Source organism: Drosophila takahashii, chromosome 3L (genome assembly GCF_030179915.1).
Source record: "Drosophila takahashii strain IR98-3 E-12201 chromosome 3L, DtakHiC1v2, whole genome shotgun sequence".
Taxonomy (NCBI): domain Eukaryota; kingdom Metazoa; phylum Arthropoda; class Insecta; order Diptera; family Drosophilidae; genus Drosophila; species Drosophila takahashii.
The window spans coordinates 16,818,664-16,846,377 of NC_091680.1; the positions used below are offsets into that span (position 1 = coordinate 16,818,664).

At 39.3% G+C, this 27,714-nt stretch overlaps 1 protein-coding gene across 2 annotated transcripts; it reads right to left on the minus strand.

The window, feature by feature from the left end:
- Positions 1 to 151: 151 nt before the first annotated feature.
- On the minus strand, positions 152 to 27,428 carry simj (simjang). Of its 2 annotated transcripts, none has more exons than XM_017159062.3 (9): positions 26,810 to 27,428; positions 5,802 to 6,683; positions 5,432 to 5,735; positions 4,359 to 4,445; positions 4,197 to 4,298; positions 3,932 to 4,130; positions 2,481 to 3,404; positions 2,317 to 2,418; positions 152 to 1,812 (listed from the first exon to the last, which is right to left on the minus strand). In XM_017159062.3, the coding sequence occupies exons 2-9, from the start codon at positions 6,641 to 6,643 to the stop codon at positions 1,628 to 1,630; spliced, it is 2,745 nt and encodes a 914-aa protein (XP_017014551.3). In that variant the 5' UTR covers positions 6,644 to 6,683; positions 26,810 to 27,428; the 3' UTR covers positions 152 to 1,627. The 2 variants fall into 2 exon arrangements, with proteins under 2 accessions (XP_017014551.3, XP_070071015.1); XM_070214914.1 differs by having other exon boundaries at positions 4,359 to 4,469.
- Between the last annotated feature and the right edge of the window lie 286 nt (positions 27,429 to 27,714).

Sequence of the window (27,714 nt, forward strand, 5' to 3'; positions counted from 1 at the left end):
CAGAAACCATACTTAGACGAACAATTTAAGAAAAATAACAACCCCCCATAAACAACCAATTAAAACCATCCAACTTTGGTTTAAAAACTGTTATATTCTTATACTGTTTTACATTTAGCATAGAATTTCAAACACACATACACACTGAAACTGATGCCGACTGAATTACAATGCATTTTAGTTTTTTGTTTTTATTTAGCTTAAAATAATTATGAATTTTTCATCTGCTTGTTTCCTTTTAATTGTTTTCACTTTACTCTCATTTTCTTACGTTTTTCTTTAATTTCATATTTTGATCACATTTTGATTTCGCATGCCCAAAGTGAATTTGGTTTGTGTTCCGAATGATTCGCCTGAATGTAAAACCTACTACTGCCGTCCGATAAATCAAAAATATATATGTTTTACCTCGTATGTTTAGGGATTTATGCAAGCCTCTGCTTCTGCTAGATACTACTCTGTGTATATGCTAATATTCAGTCAATATTATATTCATGTCTGCTTATCCTCCCGCGGTTTTGGGAGGAGCTCGCTTTCAATGGAGGATCGAAAACCTGAAGTTCTGTTCTGTTCTAATGGGAAGAGTATATAAATTTCGGTTTACCGAAGATGAATACCTCATCTGTCATATATGTACAAATTATTATACGGTTTTTTAGCATTGAGTTTTCGATGTATTGGAACAAAATCAATCGAACAGTCCTAGGAGACGATCGTGGTATTTATTATATGGTTGCTGGATCCCTTGCGGTCTCAACTAAATAACAGTACTAACTTCGTATCGGAGCTGTAACATGGATAAGGCATGTGGAGGATTTGATATCGGAAATGATTATGATGTGTGAGCAATGAAACGTGGATTATGTATTGTGTGGCTGGCAATGCAAGAATTTGTGTAATTGTTTTCTGTAATTTATTATACCCTAAAAATTTTTTTTACAACTAATACTATGCATATGCTTAAAATTGATTAAAAAATATAATATATATATTTATAGATTTATTCACGATGCTAAGAACTAAACGAATTGTACGACAAAATTGTTGAATAAGACCAAAAGGATAGCGCGCTGCTTAAAGATAGGGGGTTTTTTACCAATCCTATTTTGGGACTCCCAAAAAGGTTAACAATTACAAAAAGGTTGTGGCGAGGGTGTGGGGATTGTGAATGGTGTGTGTGTGTGTGTGTGTGTGCCCCTAGAAAAACGGGGCAATCTTCTTACTGGCTAGGATTCAATATTATTCATATTTAATATTCAATTACTAGGAGCGTAAAAGTTTGCATTCATTTATCGGCTGCTATATTCTGGCTTGCAAATTAATTAAAATATGTAATGCAGTGGTAACAAAAAAGGAAACTACTAACAATTATGTTTAGATCGGCTTGGTTTTGCTTCTTCCGTTTTGTATAATTATGTATAATTATTGTTTACAAGTAGCATAATTAATAATTACGTGTATATTTGATGTTGTTTTCTTATAAATTGTTTTTGTTTTCTTCGTTTTGTTTAAAATATAAAATTACCTAATCAAGAAAACCATAAAAATAGTTGTTACTGCTGCTGCTGCTTCTGTTTCTATTGTTTTACGATGATGTTAATTGTAATTTATTGTTAGTGGCGGCCTTTTAGGCCTTCCAGTTGTTCTGGCGACTGCCGCTGGCCCCGCTCTGCTGCTGGGGCGGAATCATCTCCAGTAGATATTGGCGCTGCAGCTCCGCCGCCCGCTGAACGTCCGCCATGCTGTTGGCGCTGCTCGAGTTCTTCGCCGATCCGGAGGACGAGCTGCTCTTCTTGTTGTTGTTGTTGAAGGCTATAACAAGAGAATGGTAAACATTTTTAGTTAGTGAAATTTTTTAGGTTGGTTAGAAAGTGTTAAAATATCTATTGACTTATTTACAGGGCTGCTATATGTTTCATTACTATTTGCATCTAATTTTTAAAAAATTTGTTGTTTAATTCATTATAATGTTTTGAATGCTATACATTTCATTAGTAATGAAATTATAATGAAATTAATAATTTATTACTATTTGAATTGCATCTTATTTATAAAATTAATCATTACCATGATTTTTTTGTTTAATTAAATACAAAGTTTGGAATTTGTAGATTATAACATTTAGTTTTCAACCTGTTTATCATAGACAATTTATTCTAATGCTAATTAATTTATTTTGAACAATACTGATAGCTTTATTTAAAACGAAACCCCTTAAAAAGTGAATAAATCTGATATGAACAGCTTTTCTAAGGTTCTAAGATTACACTGATGTGTTACTAATAAAATTTCCAGTTCATTTCCTTGATAACTAACCTGCCACTTGTGCCGCCTGCGCCATCGCCATCTGGTAGGAGTACAGAAGCGGAGCAAACTGCATCATGTGCTGCGGATTGCCTCCAAGACCTTGTCCCAGTGCTAAAATAAAAATGGTACAAATTAGTTAAATTTATAATTTATAAAGAAGGAGAAAAATGCACCTCTAAAGAGCTGCTGCTGGAAAGCCTGCATGGCGGCTGCCGTGGCAGCTGGTGATGAACCGCTCAGCCCAGCCGCCGGATTAGCGGAGCCAGTGGAGGCTCCTCCAAAATTACCCAATCCTCCGAGGGCAGCCAGATTGCCCAGCTGGCTGAGGTTACCCAGATTGCCAAGGTTGCCCAGGCTGGCCAGGCTATTGATATTCAATCCACCCATGCCGCCGAGGGCACTCAGATGAGCAGCCGCCGCCAGCGTGGCCGCCGAGTACTTGTCATAGCTCTGGGCCTGCTGTTGCGTCTGCTGATCCCGCTGCTGATCCCTGTCGCGCTGATCTCGCTGCTGCTGCTGCGACTGGTGGTGATGATCGAGTCGATCGTTGCGGGAGGATCTGGAGGAGCTGGCCGCCTCGTGGTGATGCGCTGCCGACGGTCCGGGACTAAGGATGCCCGCCTGCTGAGCGGCAATGGCGGCCGCAGCGGCGGTTGCTGCCGCTCGCGAGGATCGCGATCCTCCCGACGACGACGGCGGCGGTGTGGCTTGACTTTGGGGTGGCGGCGGAGTGGGTCGCGGTGTCGCTGGCGTTGGCGTCTGGCATTTGGTGGGTATCACCGTCACCGACGGCGGCAGATTAACTAAAGCAGCGGCCGCCGAAGCGTGCGTTGCCTGCAGCTGTTCCCGTTCCCTTTGCAGATGCGACGACGATGAGGAGTTGCTGGTCACCGCAGAGACGGAGAGCGAGTTACTCGATCCATGGGTGTCCACCGGCGAGGGACTGCTCTGGCTGGCCAGACGCTGCTCGATCTCCTGCTCCTGCTGCAGCGCCTTCACAAAGGCCTGTTTCAGTCGGTTGGTGTGCTCCGCCTTGAGAGCCTTCTTCACATTCGAAGTAACGCACTGTTCGCAAATCACCTTGGGATCTTTGTTGGCTGTAAGAATAAGGGATTAGAATTATATTTATATTTATACCCTTGTAGAGGGTATTATAATTTCAGTCAGATGTTTGCAACGCAGTGAAGGAGACGTTTCCGACCACATAAAGTATATATATTCTTGATCAGCACCAATAGCCGAGTCTATCTAGCCATGTCCGTCTGTCCGTCTGTCCGTCTGTCCGTTTCTATGCGAACTAGTCTCTCAGTTTTAAAGCTATCGCGATGAAACTTTCCCGAAGGTCTTCTTTCTATTGCAGGTAGTACATATGTCGGAGCCAGCCGGATCGGACCACTATATCTTAAGGCTCCCAAACAAATATAAGAAAATTCATTGTAACTTTGTAGGAAGTAGGCGTTTTGATTCTTGACTACTTAAAAACAAAATTGAAATAAATCGAAACGCTGAATCTGGAATCCCTGGAACTGCACCGAGTGAGTATTCTTTTATCTACAAGGGTATATAAGCTTCGGCTGGCCGAAGGTAGCTTCCTTTCTTGTTTTGTAATCAAAGATATACTCACTCTGCTTCTCCCACTTCCACACGGGCGTAAAATCAATCTTGCACTGGGCACAACGGAACGGAGCTGCCACAGCATTGGCCTTCTTGTTCACAGTGAGATAATCCACAACTGTTTCCAAGCCAAGAAGATATACAAAGTCGGTGTTGCTGGGATTGGGAATAAAGTGCATCTCTGGCGGTGGTGGCTTTGGTGGGGGAATCTGTCAAAGATAGACGAGAGTATGAAACCAAAATTCCTATATCTTTTAAAGGACTTTTTCACTCACCTGAAGCAGCGTTTTTTCCAGCTGCTTGCGAAGGGCCATTTTAGCTGCCGCCTGTCTTTGAGCAGGTGTCTGAGCATCTTCTCTGGGCGTAGAGCGATCATTCTGTTAGGAAATACATTTATTAATAATCTAAAAATGAATTTCTTTAACAAAAACACTTACCTTCTGGTCGTTGTGCTGATTCTGATGCGATTGGGACAGTGGTAGCGCCGGCGTGATGGAAACAGAATTGCTTATGGTCCCAGGTACCTTCGAATTATCCGAAATATTAGGCTGCATGTTTCAACGATTGGGTTGGGTATTGTTTTTGGTTTTTTATTTTTTACAGGATAGCAAATACGAGTACAGAGCAGAGTTGAGTTTTTAGTAGTTGGGAGATTAGTTGAAGTCAAATGAATACGAGAAATGAAAGAATATTTTCTGCCACTTGCACGAAGTCTCCTCGGTTTTTGGAAAATCCTCATACAGAGGTTGACTTCGGCTGATTTGACAGGTGGATAGTGTTAGCTAGCAATGTTTGAATAGTTTTGTGAACTTGTTTGTGTTGTTTAGTTTAGTGTTGCAGGTAAAACTATCGAATATTTTCTGTTCTACAGTACTTTTTTGTAATAAGCAAGTTTTACGGTGGGAACTCTATAAGCTAGAAATATTTAATTTTACTACGGTCACTCTACGTATTTTAGTACGACTTTGTTTTTTAATATTTTCTTAAAATTTTTTTATAAACATTATCTAGGATTGCCATGCCCTTAAAGAAATGTTTTGGTTTTAATTTTTCTTCATCATCTGACCGCAGATTATTAAAAAAAAATGAAACACTTAAAAACCGTATTTTGAATGATCTAAAACTCTAATTTTATCAGGCGCACTTTAGGTACATTTAATATAATATTTTTAATTTATTAAAATTAAATTTATTTAGTGTTTTAGTGAAATCTTGGAACAATAGTAGGGTTTTTAATAATTCAAATAGTTTACATGATTAAATTATTTAATTTATTTGGTTAGATCTTGAATTTTTAGTACGATAGTCTAATTAATTGGTTAGTTTCGAATGTGTTTTGTGTTGGTAAGCGTGAGTTTTTGTATCTTCGCAGTGTTTACAATGTGTTTGTTTATATAGAATGTTTGTTTTTTATGTGGTTAGTGAGTTGCATTGTGTCTTTGGTGCTTTTGGACAAAAGGTGAGAGAAAAACTCGGCGCTTACGGCAACGATTACATTACAATAACTCACATTGCGTGGTTTCAGACTGGAGGGCGGCGCCGATGTGGGCGTGATGGTCACCGAGGGCGTGATGGTGAGATTCGGCAGGTTGGTGCGCGGCGGCAAATTGCTCGAGCGGTGCGATGAGGAGGTGGCGGGCGTGATGGTGGTGCCGGCGGCCAGAGTGGCGCCCGATGGAAGCGATGACCTTGGCGGCGGCAGTATGGAGTTGCTGCTGCTGCGATGCTGACCACTCAAGGCGGCCGCTGCGGCGGCGATCGCTGAAGCAGCTGCCGCCGCTGAGCTCGAACTTCCCGTTCGACTGTTGGTGGCGCTAAAAAAAAGATTAGAAATTACATTAAAATCAAGTATACACTTGAAATAAATCCAAAACTCTCACCTGATGCTCACTGCCGGTCCGCCGCTGCCGCCTAAGCTGCTCCTGCTGCCCTTGCTGTGGGCGGGCAGCGGTACCGCCGACGTGGGCGTCACACTCAGCGATCCCTTCGAGGTGAGGGCGGCGGGAATCGCGGCCAGAGGATTATTGGGCGATACGCTGGTCGGCGTCACCACCAGATTCTCCTTCATCACCTGCTGCGACTGCTTGAGTTTCTTGAGCAGCATCAGTTTGGTCTCCTCATTACGCAAATCCTGTCGCAGCTTCCTCAGACTCTTTTCGCGCTCCTTGAGCTCCGCGTGACTCAGCTCCTTGATGGGCACATATGGCGGCATCTCCTCGTCGTCCGTCTCCGAATCGATATTCCCATTCTGCTGACGTCCATTGGTGCGAGCGGGTAGTAACACAATGTCCGGTGCTTCGGCATAGGATTTGGGCTCGGTTCGGGGTCGCAGGACCCTCCTTTGAACCTTGTTCTCATCCTGGCCGCCTCCTATGGATCCACCACCCGTCGCTCCCGTTACTCCTTCACTGGCATTAATGCTATTGTTGTTGTTGTTGGTTGTGCTGGAGCTATTGGTGTTACTGCTATTGTTGGTGGTGCTGCTGTTGGAGTTGGTGTTACTGCTATTGGTGGTGGTGGTTGTGGAGCTGGTGGATGTGCCATTGTTAGTCGCCGGCGATGGAGATGGAGTGATGGTCAGACCCGCATTGTTCGCCGTCAGCGCTCGCAGATCCCGGTTGCTGAGTGGCGCCGGAGACGGAGCCGGCGTTATGGTCAACGCCGGGTCACGGCCGGACCCTAAACTCAAGTCGACCACGTCGTCGACCTCCATTTTGGCCATTTTCGCTCGTCGCGTCGTCGTGATTCTGTATGTTGGTCAACTGCAAGGAGCAAGGAAAATAAAATCGATTAGTTGAGGGGGAAAAAATTTTTTTTCGAATAGTTATTAGTTTTAGGATTTTGAGATCCCATATTTTATTTTCCTTTTTTAAGAAATAGCTTTAAAAAATATGTGTAACCAAAATAATACAAAATTCTCAACGTGACTAGCACATAAAACTAAGAGTTTTTTTTAATTGTAGTTCTAGGCCTAAAAATAAAAAAATAAAAACATTAAAAAAAAATAAATATATAAACAAAAAATAAAATAAAAAAAAAAAATAAAATAAAAAAAAAATTAAATAAAAATTAAAAAAAATAACTAAATAAGAAAAAATATTCAATCCACATTTAAATTTTAATACAAAAAATTTCAAGCTCAAAAATAATTTGTTCTTCTGTAAGAACAAAACCATACTTAAATAGGGGTTAAGGGGGCGTGTCGCAGAAAGGGGATATTGTGGCGTTCGTGTTTTACCAAGGGTGGAATTCGGGTTTCCTTTTCGCAGTTTTTATTCTCGTTTTGTTTTCCTTTGCCATCGCGACACTTTGAAAGCGGAAGTCCGACTGTCTAACCCCTAAATGTATCTGTGTATCTGTATCACCTTTTTTCCCTTTTTCGCGTTGGGAAATAATAAAGATATCCTGACTTCAATTTATTAAGGCGGACGACCTTGTTGGGGAAACCGATATATCGGTCCCACCTCAAGGAAATGTAAAGAAAAGAGGGGAGAAAGCTGCACTAAATCACAAATCAAATCTGATTTGATCGCAGATATGCAAGTGTAAGTGGATTTGGGGCGCTTGTGTGAGTGAAAGAGCAAAGAGACGAACAATTTCTTTCGATTCGGACATCTTCCACAAACAAGTCACGTTTTCGATTTAACAAATTTTCGCATACAAAGCCGCTGGTTTTGCGGCTACAAGAAAATTTACATGAAAACCGAGCTAGTTGATTGGGGGGGAGAAACTTGTAAGACAGTTGTCATTCGTTAGCAGGAACTGAATGCATTTAATAGATAAACTATTCAGTTAAAATATTTTACTATTCTTGATAATTCAAAATCTATTAAATGTAACCTATTCCATTTAAACGGTAAATTACCGGAAGAGTATGTTCACACAATCGAGTGTTCACTTTTACGAGCGTGCATGGTTATAATTTTGCGAGATTTGCATAAAAAGTGGTTTGAAAGACACCAAATTCAAGGCCATTTAGTGTTTAACGGGTTTGAACAATAAGTTCTTCCAAACACAGAATATCCATTTAGTCAAGCTCCACTGTACTTAGTAGTAGAATAACTAGCAGAGATCCAAACCAGCAAAAACAGGCGCACACAATCACAAGCCCAACAACAACGTCGGCTACCTGACACGTGAGAGCGAGAGGTGAATAAACCTTTCGAGCAACTTGAGCTGCACTACAGCACAAACAACAGAGCCCAACAAATACGACAAACATTCACCTGCTGCTGCTGCTGATTTCAAAAACCTCACACAAACAATATCAAAAAGTCAATAAAAATCATTTTAACAAGACACCAGCGATAAACCAGCAATAAGCGTCACAATTAAAATGAAATACATATAAACGAAGGATCGTAAAACAAACACGTTAAAGCAGGTGGCAACCCTGGCAAAGCTGAGCTTCACCACTTTTGCAGATTCCGCGCGAAGAAAAGCGAATCAAATGGCATAATTACACAAAGCTGGGGCAAAAAAAATGAAGAAATGAAAAAAAATAAAACAACTTGGCATTGTTGTCCCCAACGTGCTATAAATTAACTCGCTTTGAAAGTTAGCACACAAACAAAAACACGCACTATGTAAAGTCGAGTGTATGAGCACGCTTACTCGTTCGTTTTTTATTATTTTTTTCTTCCCCTCCCGATTCAACTCTCTCTCCCTCGCCCCTTGGAAGCGGCGGCTGTCGGCAGAGTCTCGTTACTTTCGACACTTGTGTCGTCATCAGATTGCGCTGCCCGCTATCAGTGCACAGTGGGTCGCATTCGCGGGGTGTACGAGATAATAGGTGGCAAAGCGTGCTGCGCGATAGTGGGCGACGATAACATCGAGTGGGGAAGGTACAGTGGTCAGCATATATTAAAAACTTAAGGGAATCTATCTTTCCCTGAGATTAAACACAACTACAATTTTTATAAAGTAATTCAATTAGGAAAATTATGACATTGTTTAGTTCCATTTGCAATGATTTTATTAAATTAGTAGAATAAAAAACTGATTGTTTTTTTTACAAAATACTGTTTGTCTCTTTTCTACTTGAACAGTAATTCTAAAATCCTTATCAAAGTTCATGTAAAAAGTGTTTAATTTTTATTGGATAAATTTAGCCCCGTTGTATTTTTTTATCATGGTATAATTGTCACAAATATTTTACGATTATTGCCAATCACTATGTCCCACTGTGCCTCGAATTTGTCGGCCTGTGTGTGCGAGTTAATTCCACAGCGTGAGATTGTGTATGTTTGCTTGCCAAAGTGGGTGAGTTTGTGTGCTCCGATGATTGTCAGCTTTTTCTTATTAAATTAATGCAAACATTTTTAAATTTTTATAGATGCTTTTTAATGCTCGCGACCATTATGCGTCGTGTGACCGCGTTTACCCGCAACACCCCCTATTCATGGCTTCCCCCCCCCCCCCTACCCTTTAACCCACAACTGCCCGTAGAGAAAAAAGCCGACTTTATCGATTTGTTGCGACGTTTGGCATTTGTGTGACTATAATTGTGCTTAATAGCGCGCTAAATGTGCTTCAATTAGCGTTTGTGAGTTGCTCAGCCTAAGTTCACAATGGGTTGTGGGATATTCAAATACTTGATGAGATGATCTTGGGGGGTCAGTTGGGAACTAGTGCACCTTACGCTCAAGTTCAAGTTTAAGGGTCTTTGGCACCTGAAGAGGTGAAATACTGATTTCACATTGAATAAATGCAAATTGGTTAAGGTTTCATTGATATTACTCTTACGATATCAATATCAAAGGGACCAAAGGCGATATTAGGTTTATTTTAAAGTGACCAAAGGAGATTAAATACGGAAGGGGAAGGGGTAAACAAACTTAGAAGCGGATGATGACAAGCGACGACGACGCAAAAAAGCAAAAGAAATAAGGTTAAATCAAAAGTACAGTTGTGTACATAGCGCGGCCAGCAGCAGCACCAACAAAAGCAACAACAACAACAACAGCAAGAACAACAACACAAACAAAAGCGAAGAGCAACAGCAAAGCAAGCGAAATGTGTTTGAGTGTGGCTGCGGTGAGAGCGACAGAGAGAGAGTAAGCGGTGAGAGCGAGAGTAAGATGGAAGAAGAGAGCGCACGTCGCACACACGCGAGACGACATCGAATTGAGAGAAAGAGGAGAGCGGGCAGCGGATTTTGGGGTCTGGCCACCCAAAAACACCACCCCCCCAATCCCCACCCACTCGGTTACATCTCCACCTCCCATCGATTTGCATATTAGTTCGTTATCAGCCCATGGGATAGAAATTTAAGTAAACTCTACCTTCATTTTCTAGAGTTTTCCATTTACAACCTAGAAATTGAGTAAAGAGAACTCTAAAGTTCAAGTAATAAAAAATGCAATTACAAAGACATTAAAAAGGATTCATTATATACAACATTCCTTGGAAAACCCTTTATCAAAGAAGATTCAAAACTTTCAGATACTTTTTGCAAGCCCCTATTATCTTAACCTGCCCTTTCTTAAAAACCAAAGCCTTACAAAAGTCTCCTAAATCTTAATTGAAACTCATATAACTATTATGAATGCATCCCAAGTTCTTTGTCACTAACTCTACAAAATTTCGTAATATTCATTTAAAACCGCCTATAGGTAGAAATAAACCCTAAAGAATTATAGAACACAACGAAAATGAAATAAAAACCTTTAAAATGATCAAAAGGCAAGACGCAGCTTAGCAAACAAACATATTTATTTCGCCACGTTTCGGTTCGACATTATAAGAAATGCGCATATCTTATATCTTATGCCATTGTACATAGGCGGCGCGGGGAGGGGTGGAGTGTACGGGTGTACGAGGTTTAGTAGAGTGGAGTGGGGGTCTCTGCTTGGCTGCTGAGAGAAAAAGAGAGAGAGCAGGCGAAAGAGCACGACTTGTTGTACATGGGTGGGGTGGGGGAAGTGGGCGGGGGGCGACCGACCTTCGTACATATTTACTCATCCATGCTGGGATTTGGAATTGGAATTGGGAGGGTGGTGCAACGGGTGCTCAAAACACAATCCCAAACAATCCGAATCCCAAACCCAAACGTAGGCCAATTCGACAACTGCAGTCAAGTGATGTCATCGAAAACTATGGCGAACTATCGAATTGCATTCAAAGAGTTTGCCTTGCAGTTGCACCGATATCCGGAATATGTGCTAGTTCTAGAAAACTATTCCACTTTTAGACCTGACGAAATCTTGAATACCTAATACGTATCACATATCTGTTCAGCCCGAGGTTTTGACCTTAATGTGGAATTCGTTGATTACATTTTCTTACAAATTACGCTATAAGCATTATCATTTCGAAATATCCATATTTAATGCGAAAACTTTGATAAAAAATATAAATGAGAACCTCATGTGAATAAGCCGCGGAAATCAAAAAAAAAATAGTATACCAGGAATGTAGGTTTAATGAATCAGCCTTGCTTAAATTTTATAATATAATCCACATTGGGAAAATGTTAAAATATCAGCAATTGTTAGTTATGTACAAATGATTGTCGTCAGGAATCTCTAATCTGGAATATTCCAAGAAATCCATATGTCTATTTCCCATTCCTCTGAAATTATATTTGTCTTATCTACCACAATTTTAATTTTTGCTTAAATTTTTATACACACCGTTTCAGAAAACCACCAATAATAAACTAATCTAATCAATGTCGGTTCCCGGTTAAGGTTCTTTTAATAGAACTATTAGAAAGGGCTTTTGCCGAGAGTTTCCCAATCAACTAAGTGCGCTATGACACTTTCCTCAAATAGCCCACTGTACCTCGTCGTTTTTCTCGTTGCGTTTATTTATAACAACCGATAAGCAAGCACATTGAGCAATTCTCTAGCACTCAAAACAGCAAATAAATAAGTACATAAAAAACACAAAAGTTTTAAATGGGTTAACTGAACATTAGGCACAAATTAATTGCGTGCACAGTATGGCAAAGCCAAAAAAGAACCAAAATAGAAACAGATTCTTTACATTCTGTCTGATTTGGTTTTATTTTTCTTGCTTATCAGTTAAGTATACACACATTTTAAAACTGTCTGCTGAGTAATTGGCATGTTGGGAAAAAATCTTGAGGGGGGTGCTCTGAACAGCTGTTTTTATTCGTGCTCTTGACCAGTGTTGCCAACTAAATAAACAGTAAATACAATACATAAGGAGCAATAGCAACAATGCAAAGACAAGCTAAAAATTAATGACTTTCAAACTGGTTTTGTTTACTGTTGTTGTTGTGAATGAGAAGAAAAAAAATCAGAGAAGAAGAAGCGATGGAGCCCCGATGCCAAAGCATCATTTAATGCTTTGTTCGCCTCCCGCAGCAAAGGAAAAAACCTGACGTTTTTACTTTATTTTTAATTCAACATATTGTTTTTTGCTTTTTCCAGAGATAAGCTTTTTCATGCGGGAAACAGATGGAGAAAGTAAAAAAAAATGGTAGTCACAATTATTGCAAAAGGAACTTTAAATTATAAAGAGACCGACAGCAAACACAAATATCTTTGCAGGTTCCATTTAATATTTAAAGGCCACTTTAAACATTGGAGTTTATTAAACTAACCAACGTAAACTTTAACAATTTACATATCATGTCAATTTGCAATTGTGTCCATTTGCACAGGTATTGCTTATATACTTTCACATAAACCATATTTATGTATAAATATTTGATTCGATATATAAGTACATAAATACATATGGCGAAATATGCAATTGCCCACCTCTTCTCTTCTTCTTACCCGTTGCGTCTTTGCTGTTTGTTGTTGGTACTTTTGTTGTACATAAGCAGTCCCATCCATAAATGTGTATGTTTTCCACTCACACTCCCGCATCCACATAGGCAATGGGTTCAAGTTGTATATAAAACCAAACGACCGACCACCTCTGCCGACGTCGCTGCCAACGTCACCGTCTCTGCTTTTGTCTATCCAACCATGCGCCCCTCTCCCTCTCTTTGGATGTGTGTGTGTTGGTACAACTGGGGTCAATAATTTGGGGATAAGCTGTAATCTGCCAAGTTACCGAAATTCATTGAGTCAAATGTCGATGGGTCGAAAAGCCTAATGATAATATTATCTTAACCTCACTTCACTTGACCCTTAACTTTAATCAAAAAAAAGATACTTTTTGTAAACATTTATTTAATAAATTATTGGAGATTTTACAAGAATATTTTTGATATGCTTGGCATTTTTGAAAAAGAATACAAAAATTTATTAAATGAAAATTAAGAGTGTTGGCAATTTTTTTTGTTTGTTTATTTTTTCTAAAAACAATTCTACACGTTTGCCCTCGAGTGTGGAGCATGTATTTTATGGCATTCGGTGGCCATTGACTGTTTTGGCTGAGAAACGGCGAAAAGGCAACCGATCTATTTATTACAATTCAGAATCCACAATTCACCCTGTGTAGCGAACATCATTACGCATTTGCATTTGGCACATTTAAAATTTCAGCGTGCTTAATTCTTTCTGGCTTCCTGGTTTTATTTTGTTTGCTTTTTTCGCTCGCCAAGCAATTGACGCCTGCACTTCGAATGCTTTGGAAAAATTCCACTTAATCAAGCAAATTACCAACGCGTTGCTATGCTTTTCTCTTGTTCTTTGTTTTTATTTTTTTTTTGGCTATTTTTAGGCTTTGTGCTTTACCTTTTTTTCGGTTTTTTTGGTTTTACGGTTGGCAAAACAAAGATTGAATGCTGCACGGGAATGGAAATGGAAATGAGAGAGAAACGTTAAGAAGCGTTAAGAATAACCCCGAAAAGTAACGCGTAAAAGCAGCGCCCAAAAAAAAAAACAAAAACCATAACCAGTTAGCCGATACTTTTCTCTCTCGCACACACACCGACTTAACCTTTTTTTTATGGCATAGTACGATAAGTGCGAAAAAAAAATGAAATGAAAATATTCGTGAAATTCATTCAATTTCTCGGTGAGATTTCAGTTTCGTTTGCCATTAGTATAATTAAGTAAATATCAGTCTATAAATAGGCTTATCAAAGCTGCCAGCGCACAGCAGTTCGGGCAATGCAATAATAATAAACTTTAGCCTTGAACTAACCACCACGTTTTAATAAAAATATTTGTACATAGGGGTCTCATGTAAATATGCAAATGCTTTTTTATTCTATGTACACATTTTAGCTTGTAATTGTATCTTAGCACGCGTTTTTTGCCTGCAAACTGCATGCTCGGTGACAGGTCCCAAAGTCTTGCATTGTGCACTCTGTCAAGGGTAGCCGAGGGGTATATTATGTACATAGGTACGTACGTAGCCCGCCTATCAATCCACATAAGGTGTGTATAGAGTAGCTTCCCATAGAAGCATGTATGCGGATACAGTGGGGCGTGCGACATGACAATCTATGAGATACATATTTAAAAGAATTTATGAGATACCTGCTAGGAATATTACCTTTAAAATGTTATTCTATTTTAAAAAAATATTTATTGAAATACAAATATTTTAAATAGAAAATATAACAAAGTTTCAACATATTTGTTATACAATACCAATCAAACTCCAGATTGTAGCTATACAAAAATCTCCAGAGTCACAATCATTACAACATTTCATACTTGTTTCCAGATCTCAAGTACCCATCCAATCAACCCCTTTCTATCGAGCGACCACTGTTGATTATTTACTCAAACCAAGCGGCAAACATACATAATTACATCTGAGCCACGTCACTTCCTGCATAGAATCCAAGTACTGATATGATGTCCCCACTCTCAAGATTGGGTATTTGGCAAATCGAACCCTTTGGATCTGCATAGTTTGCATGGCCATGTACGATTGAATATATCTGTGTGTAGAGTCCAAGTATTGTACATTTGTCTGTGCATATGCATGGCGTATAAAAATAAATGTCAGCGAAAAAAAAAAATGGAAAAGAGAAAACATTTTTTCTAGCTCTCTAGCTGATAAGCAGGGCGACACTTACATGCACACATATTTATATGTACGAACGGCCCAAGTATATAACTAGTTATTTGTATGTATTTAGGGTCTGAGAGTACGTAATACTTTCAATTTGACTGTTGTTAAGGCTCAGGCTGATTCATCTTAATCCGAAGTGTGATAAGTCCACAGATTCATTTTAATATAGTTACTTTTTGGCTTAGTTAGTCTCCGGAACGGGAAATTATATAACTAGTAGAATTGTCTTGTGATTAATGTATGTATATTACTATACCTTTAGGTATATGGATTTAATTGAAATGGGTTTTTTGACTTCTATCATAGGTAAAATTTATTAAACATTTATTGACCAGATTTTCTTAAAAAACGCATTTATGATTATTATGATTTTAAAAATGTTTTTGGACTATTAAAATCAAGTTCATCCCAAACGAATTAGGAAATTTAAAAGATTGATTATTTAATGGATTTTCTTTATATATTAAACCATGAAATCTTGTAGATTCGTTTGTATCTTTTGATCTTGAACAAGAAAAAATAGTGTTCAAGGTCGGTGAACTCTGCATAAAAAGAGAAATCGCTGGATGCAGCTTAATAACGGTAACGAGTTAAGTGATGCTGCAGCTACAGCCAGTAATACGAAAACTAGTGACTGCTACTAAAACTAGTATTAGTCGCTGCCTTCTATGTGCGGCACAATTCTTTTTTTTATGCGCTTGTTCTTATTTTTGCACTTAATGACGTGTAACGAGCTCGCGCTCGTGTTTCGCGCTCTCTCTCGCTCTCTTTGTACATATATATAGGTTGGTACATATATATATGGCCAGCATACACACAAACATATGTACTAGTAGCTGGGATGTGCGTGCGAGCGAGATGGCGCACTTTGAAAATAAACAGGTAAAAAAGGTAAACCAAAAGAAATAACAACAAAAAAGTAGCTTTGCCACTTTTTTTAGCCGCCAGCCGTTGTTTTTTTTTATCATTTTTTTTCTTGAGTGAAATGATCGTCAGCAAACAACCAAATTGGCCTGGCGGTTTTCTTCTTCTTGGTTGTTGGCCAACAATAATTATCGTTGATACCTTTTAAATAATTAGTCAGCAAGAGCTGACCATGAAAATCAGCACAAAATAAGGAAATCGATGTAAGTTTTAGCAAACTGTTGACGGCAGCTCTTTATCTTTTGTGGATTACAATACATTTATCTGTACATCTGTATGCATGTAGATATTACTCAAGTGCATAGAAAACGGTGGAGGTAAAAAAAAACCAATGTTACTTCACATTAAACATTCGTAGCACATACAAATCAAAAAAATAATAAGACCTTGAAACTGTTGAATATTTTTGGTGTTCTCCCGAAGAGATTTTAATGTTTTGTATAAATAACAAAGATAAATCCAACCAAATAAGATAGATTTTCGATAAAACAATCGACAGAAAAGTCATTTAAACGGTCAATTGCCTCAAGCGGCCAAAAGCAAATGTCCGAACGAGAGCGCAATACGAGAAAACTCACAAAAAAACCAAACACAAACTAAATGAAATTGAGAGGCACCGAATATGCCAGAGTGAGAGGGGTGCCATTGGGGAAAAGAGAGGGGGAGAGCAGCTGTCAGTTGGCCATTTAAATAGAAGCGAAAAAAATGCAGGTTGAAAATTAAAAAATGTTTTACGACCGACAGGAAGTATTTAGCAACACATATTTTAACACTTTTTATGCAGCCGATAAGAACAATTGATTGATTTTATAAATACAAAAATCGGAAGTCAATATTTTAATTAAAAATCAGTTCAAACAAGAGAGAACGCTATAGTCGGGTTGGTGTCCCGACTATCTAATACCCGTCACTCAGCTAAAGGGAGTGCGAACGCTGTGTCGGGTTGGTGTCCCGACTAATAATCGTAACTCAGCTAAAGGGAGTGCGAGGGAGATAGATATATGTTGACAATTTATAAAGCGTATAACTTTTTAATGAATGGTCCGATTTGAAAAATGTCTTCTACATTTTGATAGGTATAAATATACACAACAAAATTGCATTTATACTTCTCGAAAATCTTTAAAGATGTGGGCGCAGGACCCATTTTAAAATCGTTAGTGGGCGATTGTGGGCGTTAGAGGGGGCGTGGCGCTCGGCTAAAATAAACTTGCGCTGCGTAGGAAGCCAAAGAATATGTGTGGGAAATCTCAACCTTCTAGCTTTTGTAGTTTCCGAGATCTCAGCGTTCATACAGACAGACAGACGGACAGACAGACGGACAGACGGACAGACGGACATGGCTAGATCGACTCGGCTAGTGACCCTGATCAAGAATATATATACTTTATGGGGTCGGAAACGCTTCCTTCTAGCTGTTACATACTTTTGCACGAATCTAGTATACCCTTTTACTCTACGAGTAACGGGTATAAAAAGAGCTGGCTTACAAAAAAAAATAATAGGAAATTATGTTCAAATTGTATGCAATATTTTTGATATTTTTCTTATATTTAATCAAAACCAAATTAAGAAGTATTATAACGATGATACATTAATTAACATAATGTGCTTCTTAAACCCTAAAAGACAAACAAATCTTACATTAAAATAACTTAAAATATCTTGTAAATTATTGTGAATATTATTTCGCAGCTGAGACGCCTTTCAAGATTCTTCAAATGTGCTTCAGAATCGGCCATTAAAAAATGTTAACCACATCGGGGATGTGCATAAATTATAATTTACCGAAGCGCAGCAGCCCCAAGATGTCGAATCGGAAGAAGAAGAGGAGGAGGCGGAGGTATAGGTGGAATCGGGGAGAGAAGGCGACAGACCGATACAAAAAGAGAGAGAGTGGAAGCAAGAGAGCCGCCTTATATACACGAGCATGGAATGTTTGCCTGTGTGCAGGCACCACACACTCATATTCCGCCGTTTGGGTTCTACTTTCGTATATATACCATATACTATATAGCGGGTATTATGTACAGCTGTGTGTGCAAGCATCGGGACAGCTAATCAGGCAATTAAAGAGCCACCAAATAGCCCAAGCAACAAAAAAAATACCAGAAGAAAGAGAAACAATTTAAAAACTAAGGTGGAATCGGACATCGAAATGTGCCAACAACACAAAGAAAAAGTTTGGCACCAAATGATTAAAGTGTTTGCCATAACAAAGAAAATGTGTTTTGCAAAAACCCTCGAAAAAGACAACAAAGTTGCTTATATAATGGTGGCTAAATTAAGTGAATCCCAAAGATTGGTAAGATGTGTATGTGTGGGTTGTCATAAGCAGCCGGTGGGTTGAATTTCCAACTGCCCCGCCCCATTTTCTGGTTCAAAACACCCACCCATTTCCTTAACCTGCAAATGCCACGCACTTTTCGACGAATTTCAACCACCAAAAACAACGCAAAAAGCAACAAGAATAACAAGTTAAGCTTCACGACTAAAAGATACCGGTTATTTCTTGATCTGCAACCCTAGCAGGCTTTCATTCTTATACCTTAAAAACCTTAAAATTACTAAAACTTTAAAAAATATCGACCTAAAAGAAGACCCCAGCCTAAAATGAAATTTAGGAAATAAGTTTCAATGAGTTTAGTTTTAGATAATTTTTCTAAAAACGTTAAGGAAGGGCAATCTTTAGGTTATGATTTCTTATATATGGGTCACATTGTTTTCTCTCTAAAAAATATTATGAAACCTATCAGTTTTATGAATGCGACCCCAATACTCATAGAAGAATTGTAACCATTTTTTATAAGCAGCTTATTTAGCAAATTGTGTTATATCAGGATTAATGTAAAGGTTTTATTAGGGGTGAACTGGTTGTAGAATTAAAACCCATATGGTAGGTGGATTTAAGTAACGTTCACCAATTATGAAAGGACATTGGGAAATACATGCATACAAAGGTTTTATAAGTGTTAGCCTAACTTTAAATTCAAGGACTTTTTAAAAACATTAAAATTGAATGGATTACTGCTTTTAAGAAACTCTTCTTGGTATCTTTTGGGAAAGGTTATTTAGTTTCACTTAGTTGCCATGATAATAATACAACCCTCACGCTAAAAAGAACCATTATAAAACAAGAAGAAAAACAGATTCGACAAGTTACTTCACTTAATGCGGTTCGCCGAGGGGAAGGAAACCCACAAAAGGGGGTTGCGAAAATCCAAAGTGGGCGGCTGCTGTTCTAAAAACTTTACGCGAACCTTTAAAACGGGGACTTTAAAAAAGAGGAAGGAAGGAAAAGAGAGTGGAAAGCCTGTTCGTCTGGGCTCCCTTTTCGCCTCCTCCGCCCCCGTGAGGTTATGCCCACATAGCAACACAACCCAATGGCGCCACCCACGCGCCACCCCCTAAGCCCCCAACCCCCTTTTTGGCCTGTCTGTGTGTTGGGTAACTTTTTTTTTTGCCTGCTTCTTCTTTTGCTTTTTGCCCTAACACAAAAATGTGTATCTAGAAATATTTTATGCAGGCAACTCTTCGGGGGGGTGGGGAGAATATGGAGGGGGTGGCAGATAGATGGAGTGGGTGGGGTTGGGGAAGGGGGTGGTTCAACCCCCTCAAACCCCGCGTATCAATGCCCGCTGCTCTGGTTGCTGTTGTTGCTGTTATTGCCGTTGGTTTTGATTTTGGGCGTGTTTCTGGTGGCACAAAACTATGACCGAAAAACCGGGTAGGGTGCTATGTGAGGCGGAGATGTCACTACCTCAGCACACATATAAATCCCCACAAAATATACAGTCGAACTCCCATAACGGAAACTTGCCTAAAAAACTGCTCAATAAAATGCAATAAAATATGTCATCATAACTCAGAAACTTTTGTGATTTAAAGCTCTGAAAAAAAGTTATAGAATAACACTAACATGTCTTAAGGTCGTTGAAATGTTTATTATTCAATAATACAAAATAAAAATACTTGAGATAATACACATGTTTACTTTACAATACAATAATTATTTTCATAGAATTTGAACCATTTGAATCAATATAAAATTTCGAGATGATACATAATTGATTTAAATATATCTGAATAACAATATATAACACATAAACAACTTGGATTTCTTGGCAAAGAAAACGTTTCCTTAACTTCAGTGTAAGATCTATTTAAAGTCGAAGCAAACTGAATGACTTTTACAATTGTTCAATAAGTTAACCAATTCTATCAGTTAAAACTTAAGGAAAAATGGTTTTATTAAACCTAAAACCCCATTGCATTGGTATTGTAGATAATAGTGGTTGGAGTTATAGAAGTTGAACTGTGGATTCACATATATATTGAAATACATAGGCGGCAAGACACATGTCCACATAATTGCCAAACGCGCAAAATCGAAGTGGCGACCGGCCCACTCCAGCCTAAAACCCAAAACCCAAAAACCCCCCATCCACACAGAAATACCCACCCAACTCCCAACCCCTCGGCTTAGGATTACTCACCAGTTTGCACTTGCAGGTGGGTGGTACAGTTGCGCTTTCAATTTATAGTTCGATTTTCGGTGGTCTGGGTAAACTAAGCCAGTTTCATAAATAATTGCAGAATATTGAATTTTGAGGTGCCCAAAGTCCCCGTAACCCCACCACAGTCCCTTCCGAAATAATTTCCCCCAACTGCCGATGATATTTGCGCTAATTGCCATTGCCGTCGTTGGCATTTTCATTAAAATTGCGTAATATTAATGGTCGAACGGAAATGGGGAGAAGAAGGGGTGGTGGTCACTATGTGGCTAAAACTAATTTCCCGTCCGAGGCTTCATGTTCACACACAAACCATACGAGTAGCATCAGCATCAACAAATTCGGATTTTCGGCATTACAATTTGTTGAAATTTGCATATATGGGGGTGCTGACCTCGAGAACCCAACGAATAAACCATATTCGCATCGACCTGCAGCAGCAGGAAGTTCAGTGATATACAATGGCGTAGGCATATCATCGCATAGATTACGCAACTATTCCCAGGATACCAGGGACTAGAGCGAGAGGGGCTGATGAGAAGTTTGGTGTGAGGAAGGGAGGAGGTGGCTTCACACATTCGCGGCGACACATTTGTGCCACTCGACTCCACAAGGTAGTACGTACGAGAGTAAGCCACCCACAGATGGCCGCCCGAAAACGGTAGGAAATCCACTCAAGCACATCGAACACAACACATCGGACAGAGCCACCACCACCCAACCACATTTGCACCACCCTACGCCACTGTACAGCTGGTATCAGAATAATAACTCAGAATACCCTGTCCATAAATTACGAAAACCATGTTATCTTCCATTTAAATCGAGAGAGCATGTGGTTCTTCCATAAGTACTACAAATATTAGGCCTTATCATCATCCTTCTTTGATAGAGTTTAATGTAAATAAGGCAATTTACGAAGAAATTCAAAATTATTTTTTCTCGGAAAGCCTAATTGGGAAATATGTATGTAGATTACTGACAAAGTGATAAGAGATTAAAATAAATATATTGAAATTATGATTAATTCTAGTTGAATGTATGTTTCTAAGCCGCAAGATTATTATATTATAATTATATTTTACAAAAAAAAAATTAAAGTATAGTTTAGCACACAGAACTCATTGATTGTCGAAAAAACTTAGTAAAGCCTTTGCTTATTTTCCGAATTCCATTTTAATAAATTTCCCAGAAATAATTCACCATAATATCAGAGGAATGAGGTAATTGAATAACATTTATATTTTGTATAGCCTGCTTTTAGACAACTTTAAAAGTAATTTAAAATCTTCAGAGATCTCTGGATGTTTTGGTTAAATCTGCCAGGATTGGCAATCTGAGCGATGACATTTGCTATAATTTCGACCACAGCTGTGCGTAGGCCTTCGGTGGGAGGTGGTGCAGGGGGTGGTGGGTGGCTCTTCGGATGATGCTGCTCTGTTGCTGCTGCTGTTGTTGTTGTTGCCTTCGTTTTCGGGTACCGACGAGCCCGGATATTATATGCATACTTGAACTATGCGAGGAAGGAAGCAGGCGACCAGACCAGCAGACCCTGCCATGCCATTCCATTCCCAGAAGCCCCCTAGACCACCCCCACCCCTTTTTGGGACGCCCCTCTTATCCTGTTTTGTATATGTATCTGTTTTTGCATGCTCCTCTCTCTCTTGCTCGCTCTCCGTGTGTTTGTGTGTCTGCGGAGTGTTTATATACATGTGCATGCACAGCTGTACCGTTTCGGGGCATTTTACAGCCACAGAGCCGCCGCCACAGACCACCCAAGCACCACCCACAGCCACCCCCAAAGGGGACCGCCCACAACAACAATGCAAAACGTCTGCATTTCAACTAACGCCACCCGATACACAAACAAACGCAAAGGGGAAAGGGCTCCACACAGCTCCTCTCTTTCGGTTGCCTCCCCTCCGTCCATCACCCTCTCGAAAAAACCAACACCCACCCACCGAACCACCCACATTCACCCACCCCTCCCATTGCAGCAGCCTTCTCATATTGCCATAGTTGTTGCCTTCTTCTTCGTATTGTTGTTGTTTTTGTTGTTGTTGTCGCTGGGACTGCCGAAAAAGTTTTATACATAAGCGGAAGCTTACGAAAAATCCCCCGCCCAAAGAACACCCCTTGAAATGGCAGAAAAACAGAACTCATTACAAAATCAATAAGTTAATTTTCCTTTTTTTTCATCTACTATTTACGTGACAATTTTTATGCCGAAGTTCCTGCTTATTTAATCAATAATATTTCTTGTAAACAAACTTCAGGCCTCGTTTCATATAACTTTTAGTTTCTACTATATAACTTGAAACTATATGCATAAAGACATCCCCTTTAGTAATTAGTTACTTTCAGTGCTTTAAATTTAAGTTGCGTGGCCTTCTTGGTCGCGATTAATCGATTTTTTCAGGAGCACCAAAGCCAAAGTTAAAACCACCCACTCATCCTTAGCCCGACAGCACAAAAGGGGATTCGTAAAAATATATAAACGTATATATGTATATATAAGTAAAAACAACTGAAGAGACAGGAAAACTCCCAGAAAATAAATGTGAGGGTGGGAGGTAGGTTGGAAAATTGGTGTGGGTATGTTGGGTTTAGGTGAAAAGTTTGAAAAATCCAAACAATAAACGAATTCCTTTAGCTGAACATCTGACCTTTTTGGACTCCATTTGCAATATTAATAAAATTCTTAGACTTACTGCAAAAAAATATGAACAAATTCTTTAATTCATTGTTTATTTTCTTGAAAAAGTAAAAGTAAAAGTGAAGATAAGAAATATATTAATGTGCTTAATTTTCCACATTTTCTTGGGCATCGCATCGCTTTTCTTTCCAAATTTAAAAAAACGTTAATAAGTTAACATAAAAGGAAAACTGTAAGCACAAAAATATATTTCTGCCTTCCTATCGAGAAATGGCAAAATCTTCCCTGGCTGTTTGGTGTTATCGTAATCGCCATCACAATCGCTCTTGAATCGCTTGCAGACTTTGATTCATTGTTCTCGATGGTTGTTGCTGTTGCAGCTGGGCTTTTGTTTTACTTGTCAACAGAGAGTTTAGTTTGGTGCATCGGCTTAGGTTTAGGTACTACAGAAAGCCCCCTTCCCTTTCCATCCACCTCCCAACCCCCCGGGCCATCCAAAAACAACAATGCTGCGGACGCTGCATGCAACTATTGAAGCATGAACATGCAATTTATGTACCTATATGTGCATATATACCTACGAACTATGAAATACAGCAATACAACAACAACAGCAGCAATAAGCGACTGTACTTTTGATATAAAATCCACTACACTCCACACTCCATACATGGAAAACCAAAACAAACACTCGCACATACAGTTCAGATATACCTATATAGCACCGAAAACCCCCTTCCTCCCCACACTCCCCAACCACCCACTTTTAGAGACACCCACTTGGAGTGGAAAGCTCTGTTTAGTTTTAGTTGCGCTTTAAACTGCATTTCGGCTTGCGATGCTTTGTTGTTGTAAGCTGTACATAGAGTATTGCATGGGTGTAGAAAAAGGGGGTTTACTTGTGTGCAGCAAACGAAATAGAAAACAACTGCAATATGTTTCGGTTCCATGGAATGCAGATGGAATCGCCAGAAAACAGCCCCAGATGCATTGCATGCAGCAGATTCGACCAAAAAACAGACATTACACCCGAAACATGCCACCCACCAATCCCAGTTGTCATCTATAAATCGTTACCTCTGCAGCAGCTTTCTGTATTGGATAGAGAAAACTTTGAAAGGGCTGCCAAATAGTGCGGGCATTAAGCGAAAGTTGGTTTTCAAATGCGATAGTACGATAAATCCAATTTCCGAAATCTACGTTTCTTTATCGGAATAAAAATAACACTTGAAAATAATCAACATATCAGAAAGACTTATTTTATGATAGTAACGAGATTTAAACATCTTCATAAAAAGAATAATTTGGGAAAGTATTTTATAATGACCCTTTGAAATATGATCTATAAAAACAGCGCCTTATTTGTTTATGCTCTTTAAACCACTTGAGTTGTTCGTGAACTTTTGACCTCTTTAATCCAAATTAGAGGAAAATCTTGTGCTATCGATACCAAGTCCAAGGGAGGTGAGGTGAAAATCATATAATGGAGAAAGGAGGAAGAGAGCAGTGCAGCAAGAGCTATCGACTTTTGTTGCTCCACTTGCACAAACAAAAACGCACGAAAAGACGAAAGGAGAATTTCGGCTATCGAGCTGCTCCCCCAAACTCACACACACACTCTCAAATTCACCTGCAAACGCAGGTAAATCGACGTCTGTGTGCGGGCGAGTGGTACCTGTGTTGAGCTGACACGGCAACAAACAAAAAGGTAACGCCAAAGCTACAGCGATAAATCTAGAACCGGGCATTCTAGTTCCAAGCCGTCGGAAATTGTATTCTTTATATTTAACTTTTTATGGCAATTACCTTAAATTGTTAAAGATTTACATAGAAGTAAAAACTTGACACATTAAAATCCAATTGATTAAAGGGAATTTGTTTTCTTTTAGCCTTGAACAGTTTATAGAATTGGAACAATAAAATAATTATCCCAATTGAATTAGATTTCATTGAATTTATTTTTCATACATTGAAATAATTAGTTGTTCCTATGATTATTTAGAAAAGCAATTTAATAATAGTATAAATTTACTAAATACTAATTTCTTAGAGGCAATCCTATCATATAAACAAAAATTAATTTGAAAATATTTTTTAATTTTGATTCAATTTTGTTACAACCAACCAATTATTTTCAGAGAACTTTACTATAACTTTAAAATGAGGGAATAATCTGGAAATTCGGACTTGGAATAGTCTTATAGACATTATGAAAAGATTTCCAACAATTTTGGATTGACCTGATCCACCGTGAACTAGTTCAAATATTAGGTGCCCCCTTTGCACCTCCAACAACAACAACAATTTCAATTACAGAAACATCAACTACATTACGACAACAACAAAAGCAAGAAATGCGGGTCTCGGTCGTAAAATCGAGACCAAAAAGAGAGGAGAGGCGAGACGAAGAGAAGTGCAAAGAGGAGGAGGCGGAGGATGAGGATGGGGAGACTCGACGAGACGTCGAGAATGCAGTGCACATAAAGAATGCCAAAATAAGTTTAAAACTAACGACGAACCGGGTTTTAGTGCGTGCGTGACTGTGTGTGTGGGAGCGAGAGAGCCTGCAAGGTGGTTTTTTGTGTGTCTGCATGTTTGTATTTTGGGGCATGCAACTTTGCCGAAAAATGCGTATGCGGGGGGGTTGAGAAAAAGAGGGGGGAGGGCCACCAAAAAACAAGAGAGAACAACCGATTGGGAGAGAGAGTTCCCGAAACAAGTGCAATGCGTGTGTGCTGGGGGGTAATTTTCGAGAAATTAACAAGTGTTGCAAAGCGCAAAAAGTGCGTGCGGGTAATTAGCAAAATTAAATAAGGCAAAAACAAAAGGGAACTCGAAAAGTTCATTAACACAGTTAAAGTAGAGAACCCCGCCAACAACTCATTCATAATCGAGAAATGTGTGTATAGATAACGGAACGGAAAAAAGCGAGCAGCGGCGACAACCCCTTCCGAAAATAAAAAGAAAACCCGTGGCAACCCAGTCGAGCGGGCAAAGGCGAAAAAAAAGTAGCAGCTGAAACAAGCGCCTAAGCATGGCGTCACAACAACAACAAATAAAGGCTGTAAAAATTGTCAATATAGAAGAAAGAAAGGCAGCAGCAACAACAAAAACAAGTAGAAGAAGAAGAAGAAGCAGGCTTTTGAGCTTTGCGAAATAATGCGCGAGAGTTAAAGAAGAAGCCGCCAACGCCAACTGCGACGTCGGCAGAGCATTTTTAACGAGCCGAATGACAAGCGCACAAAAACACACAGACACTTATGCAGATGCACACAGTCGAGGGTGGAGCAATAGCAGCCAGAAGCTGGGGGGTTATTTTTTGACTTGAGCTAAGAAAGCACTTGCAAAAAAAAAATCGGTGGTAGTTTTTAATTTGATTGGAAGAGGTTACAGTGTAGCGATTAAAGTTAAAAATATAATAAATACGCAAATTAAACACTGGTAATTAGTGAAAGTACCCATTAAGATACACGTTTCAAGCCCAATGAATTTTATTGTCCCTACGATAGCCCATCAATCTAAAATAAGAATTAATGAGTGGATGACTTTCTTAATTGCCACTATTGCATTGACCTCGATTGTCCGAACACACACTCGCACAGATGGGCGACATGCATACGAGACGCCGCAGCAGCAGACCGGTTGAGGTTAAATTGGATAGTGGCAGAGAGAGAGAGCCAGCCAGCCAGCGAGCGACCGAACGGGAGAGGAGAGGGAGCGGGAGAGAGCGATTGGAGATGGAGCATACATATACATATTGAATTTTTCTTCTTTGGCGTAATGAAAATTTTAGCACTGTTTTGGGGCAAGAAAACGAGAAAGAAAAGCAAAGAAAACTTACCCGCGTGTGAAAATCCGTTAGTCGGTGGCGCCTCTGCCTCTGCCGCTGCACTGCTGCTGCTGCGGAACTCCTCTTGATTTTCCCAATTTCGCATGCACACAATATGGATTTCACTTAATTAAACACACTGCTTATGTACACCTTATATGCACTTATTTGTTGGTATGTATGTATGTATATACGCCTCACCAACACACTTGCAGCCCGCGCTCCGCTGACGTCGACGCCGCTGCTTTTGCGGCGACTTTTCCGAAATATTTTACACGCACTGCAGATAATATATATTTTGTTTTATATATTTCAATATTTGTAGTTGTCTTCGCCTGGCTGTAAACTATATTCGCAATTTGTTTACTATTTCAATGAACGAGAGTGACACACATACACACAGGAACGCCGCTTTATGCACTCGTGTGCGGCATTATATTATCCACTCCGATTTGTTTGTAAATAGATAACGATATTGTATTATTTTGTATCCCCCGAATCCACAGATAACTGCTGCTACTCGATTCGATTTTAATTGTGCTTTTTGCCGCTCCGCTCACGCACACTCACTCACTCACACAGACGAGACCGCGTAGCACGTCCGAACGATCCGAGAGATGAAAAAGTAAAAAAGTGTTTGTTTTGTTTTCCTCCGTAGAGCTGGTACGCGATTCGATATTTCGTTCGATACTATCGCGGTGACCTTTTGCGTTTGGGATTTTGCGACGCCGCATTGGCGGTCTCATTAACCATTTCGAACTCGAAATGACATTTCGAAAGTCCGTTAAATATAATAAATTAAGTTACTTATTTAGCAGGTAAATTAGCAATATATTAAAAAAAAGCGTTTTTGTGTTATTCAATTTAAAACTAACAAATTAGAAACGATAATTTCTGTTGTATCCCAGAACAAATTA

Excerpts from the sequence above, each read along its gene's own strand:
- simj (XM_070214914.1), bottom strand. The coding sequence starts at position 6,643 with ATGGCCAAAATGGAGGTCGACGACGTGGTCGACTTGAGTTTAGGGTCC. Across the intron at positions 4,470-5,431 it reads CCAGTCTGAAACCACGCAAT|CCTAATATTTCGGATAATTC; the intron begins GTGAGTTATTGT and ends TGAAACATGCAG. Across the intron at positions 4,131-4,196 it reads TGGAAAAAACGCTGCTTCAG|ATTCCCCCACCAAAGCCACC; the intron begins GTGAGTGAAAAA and ends TATCTTTGACAG.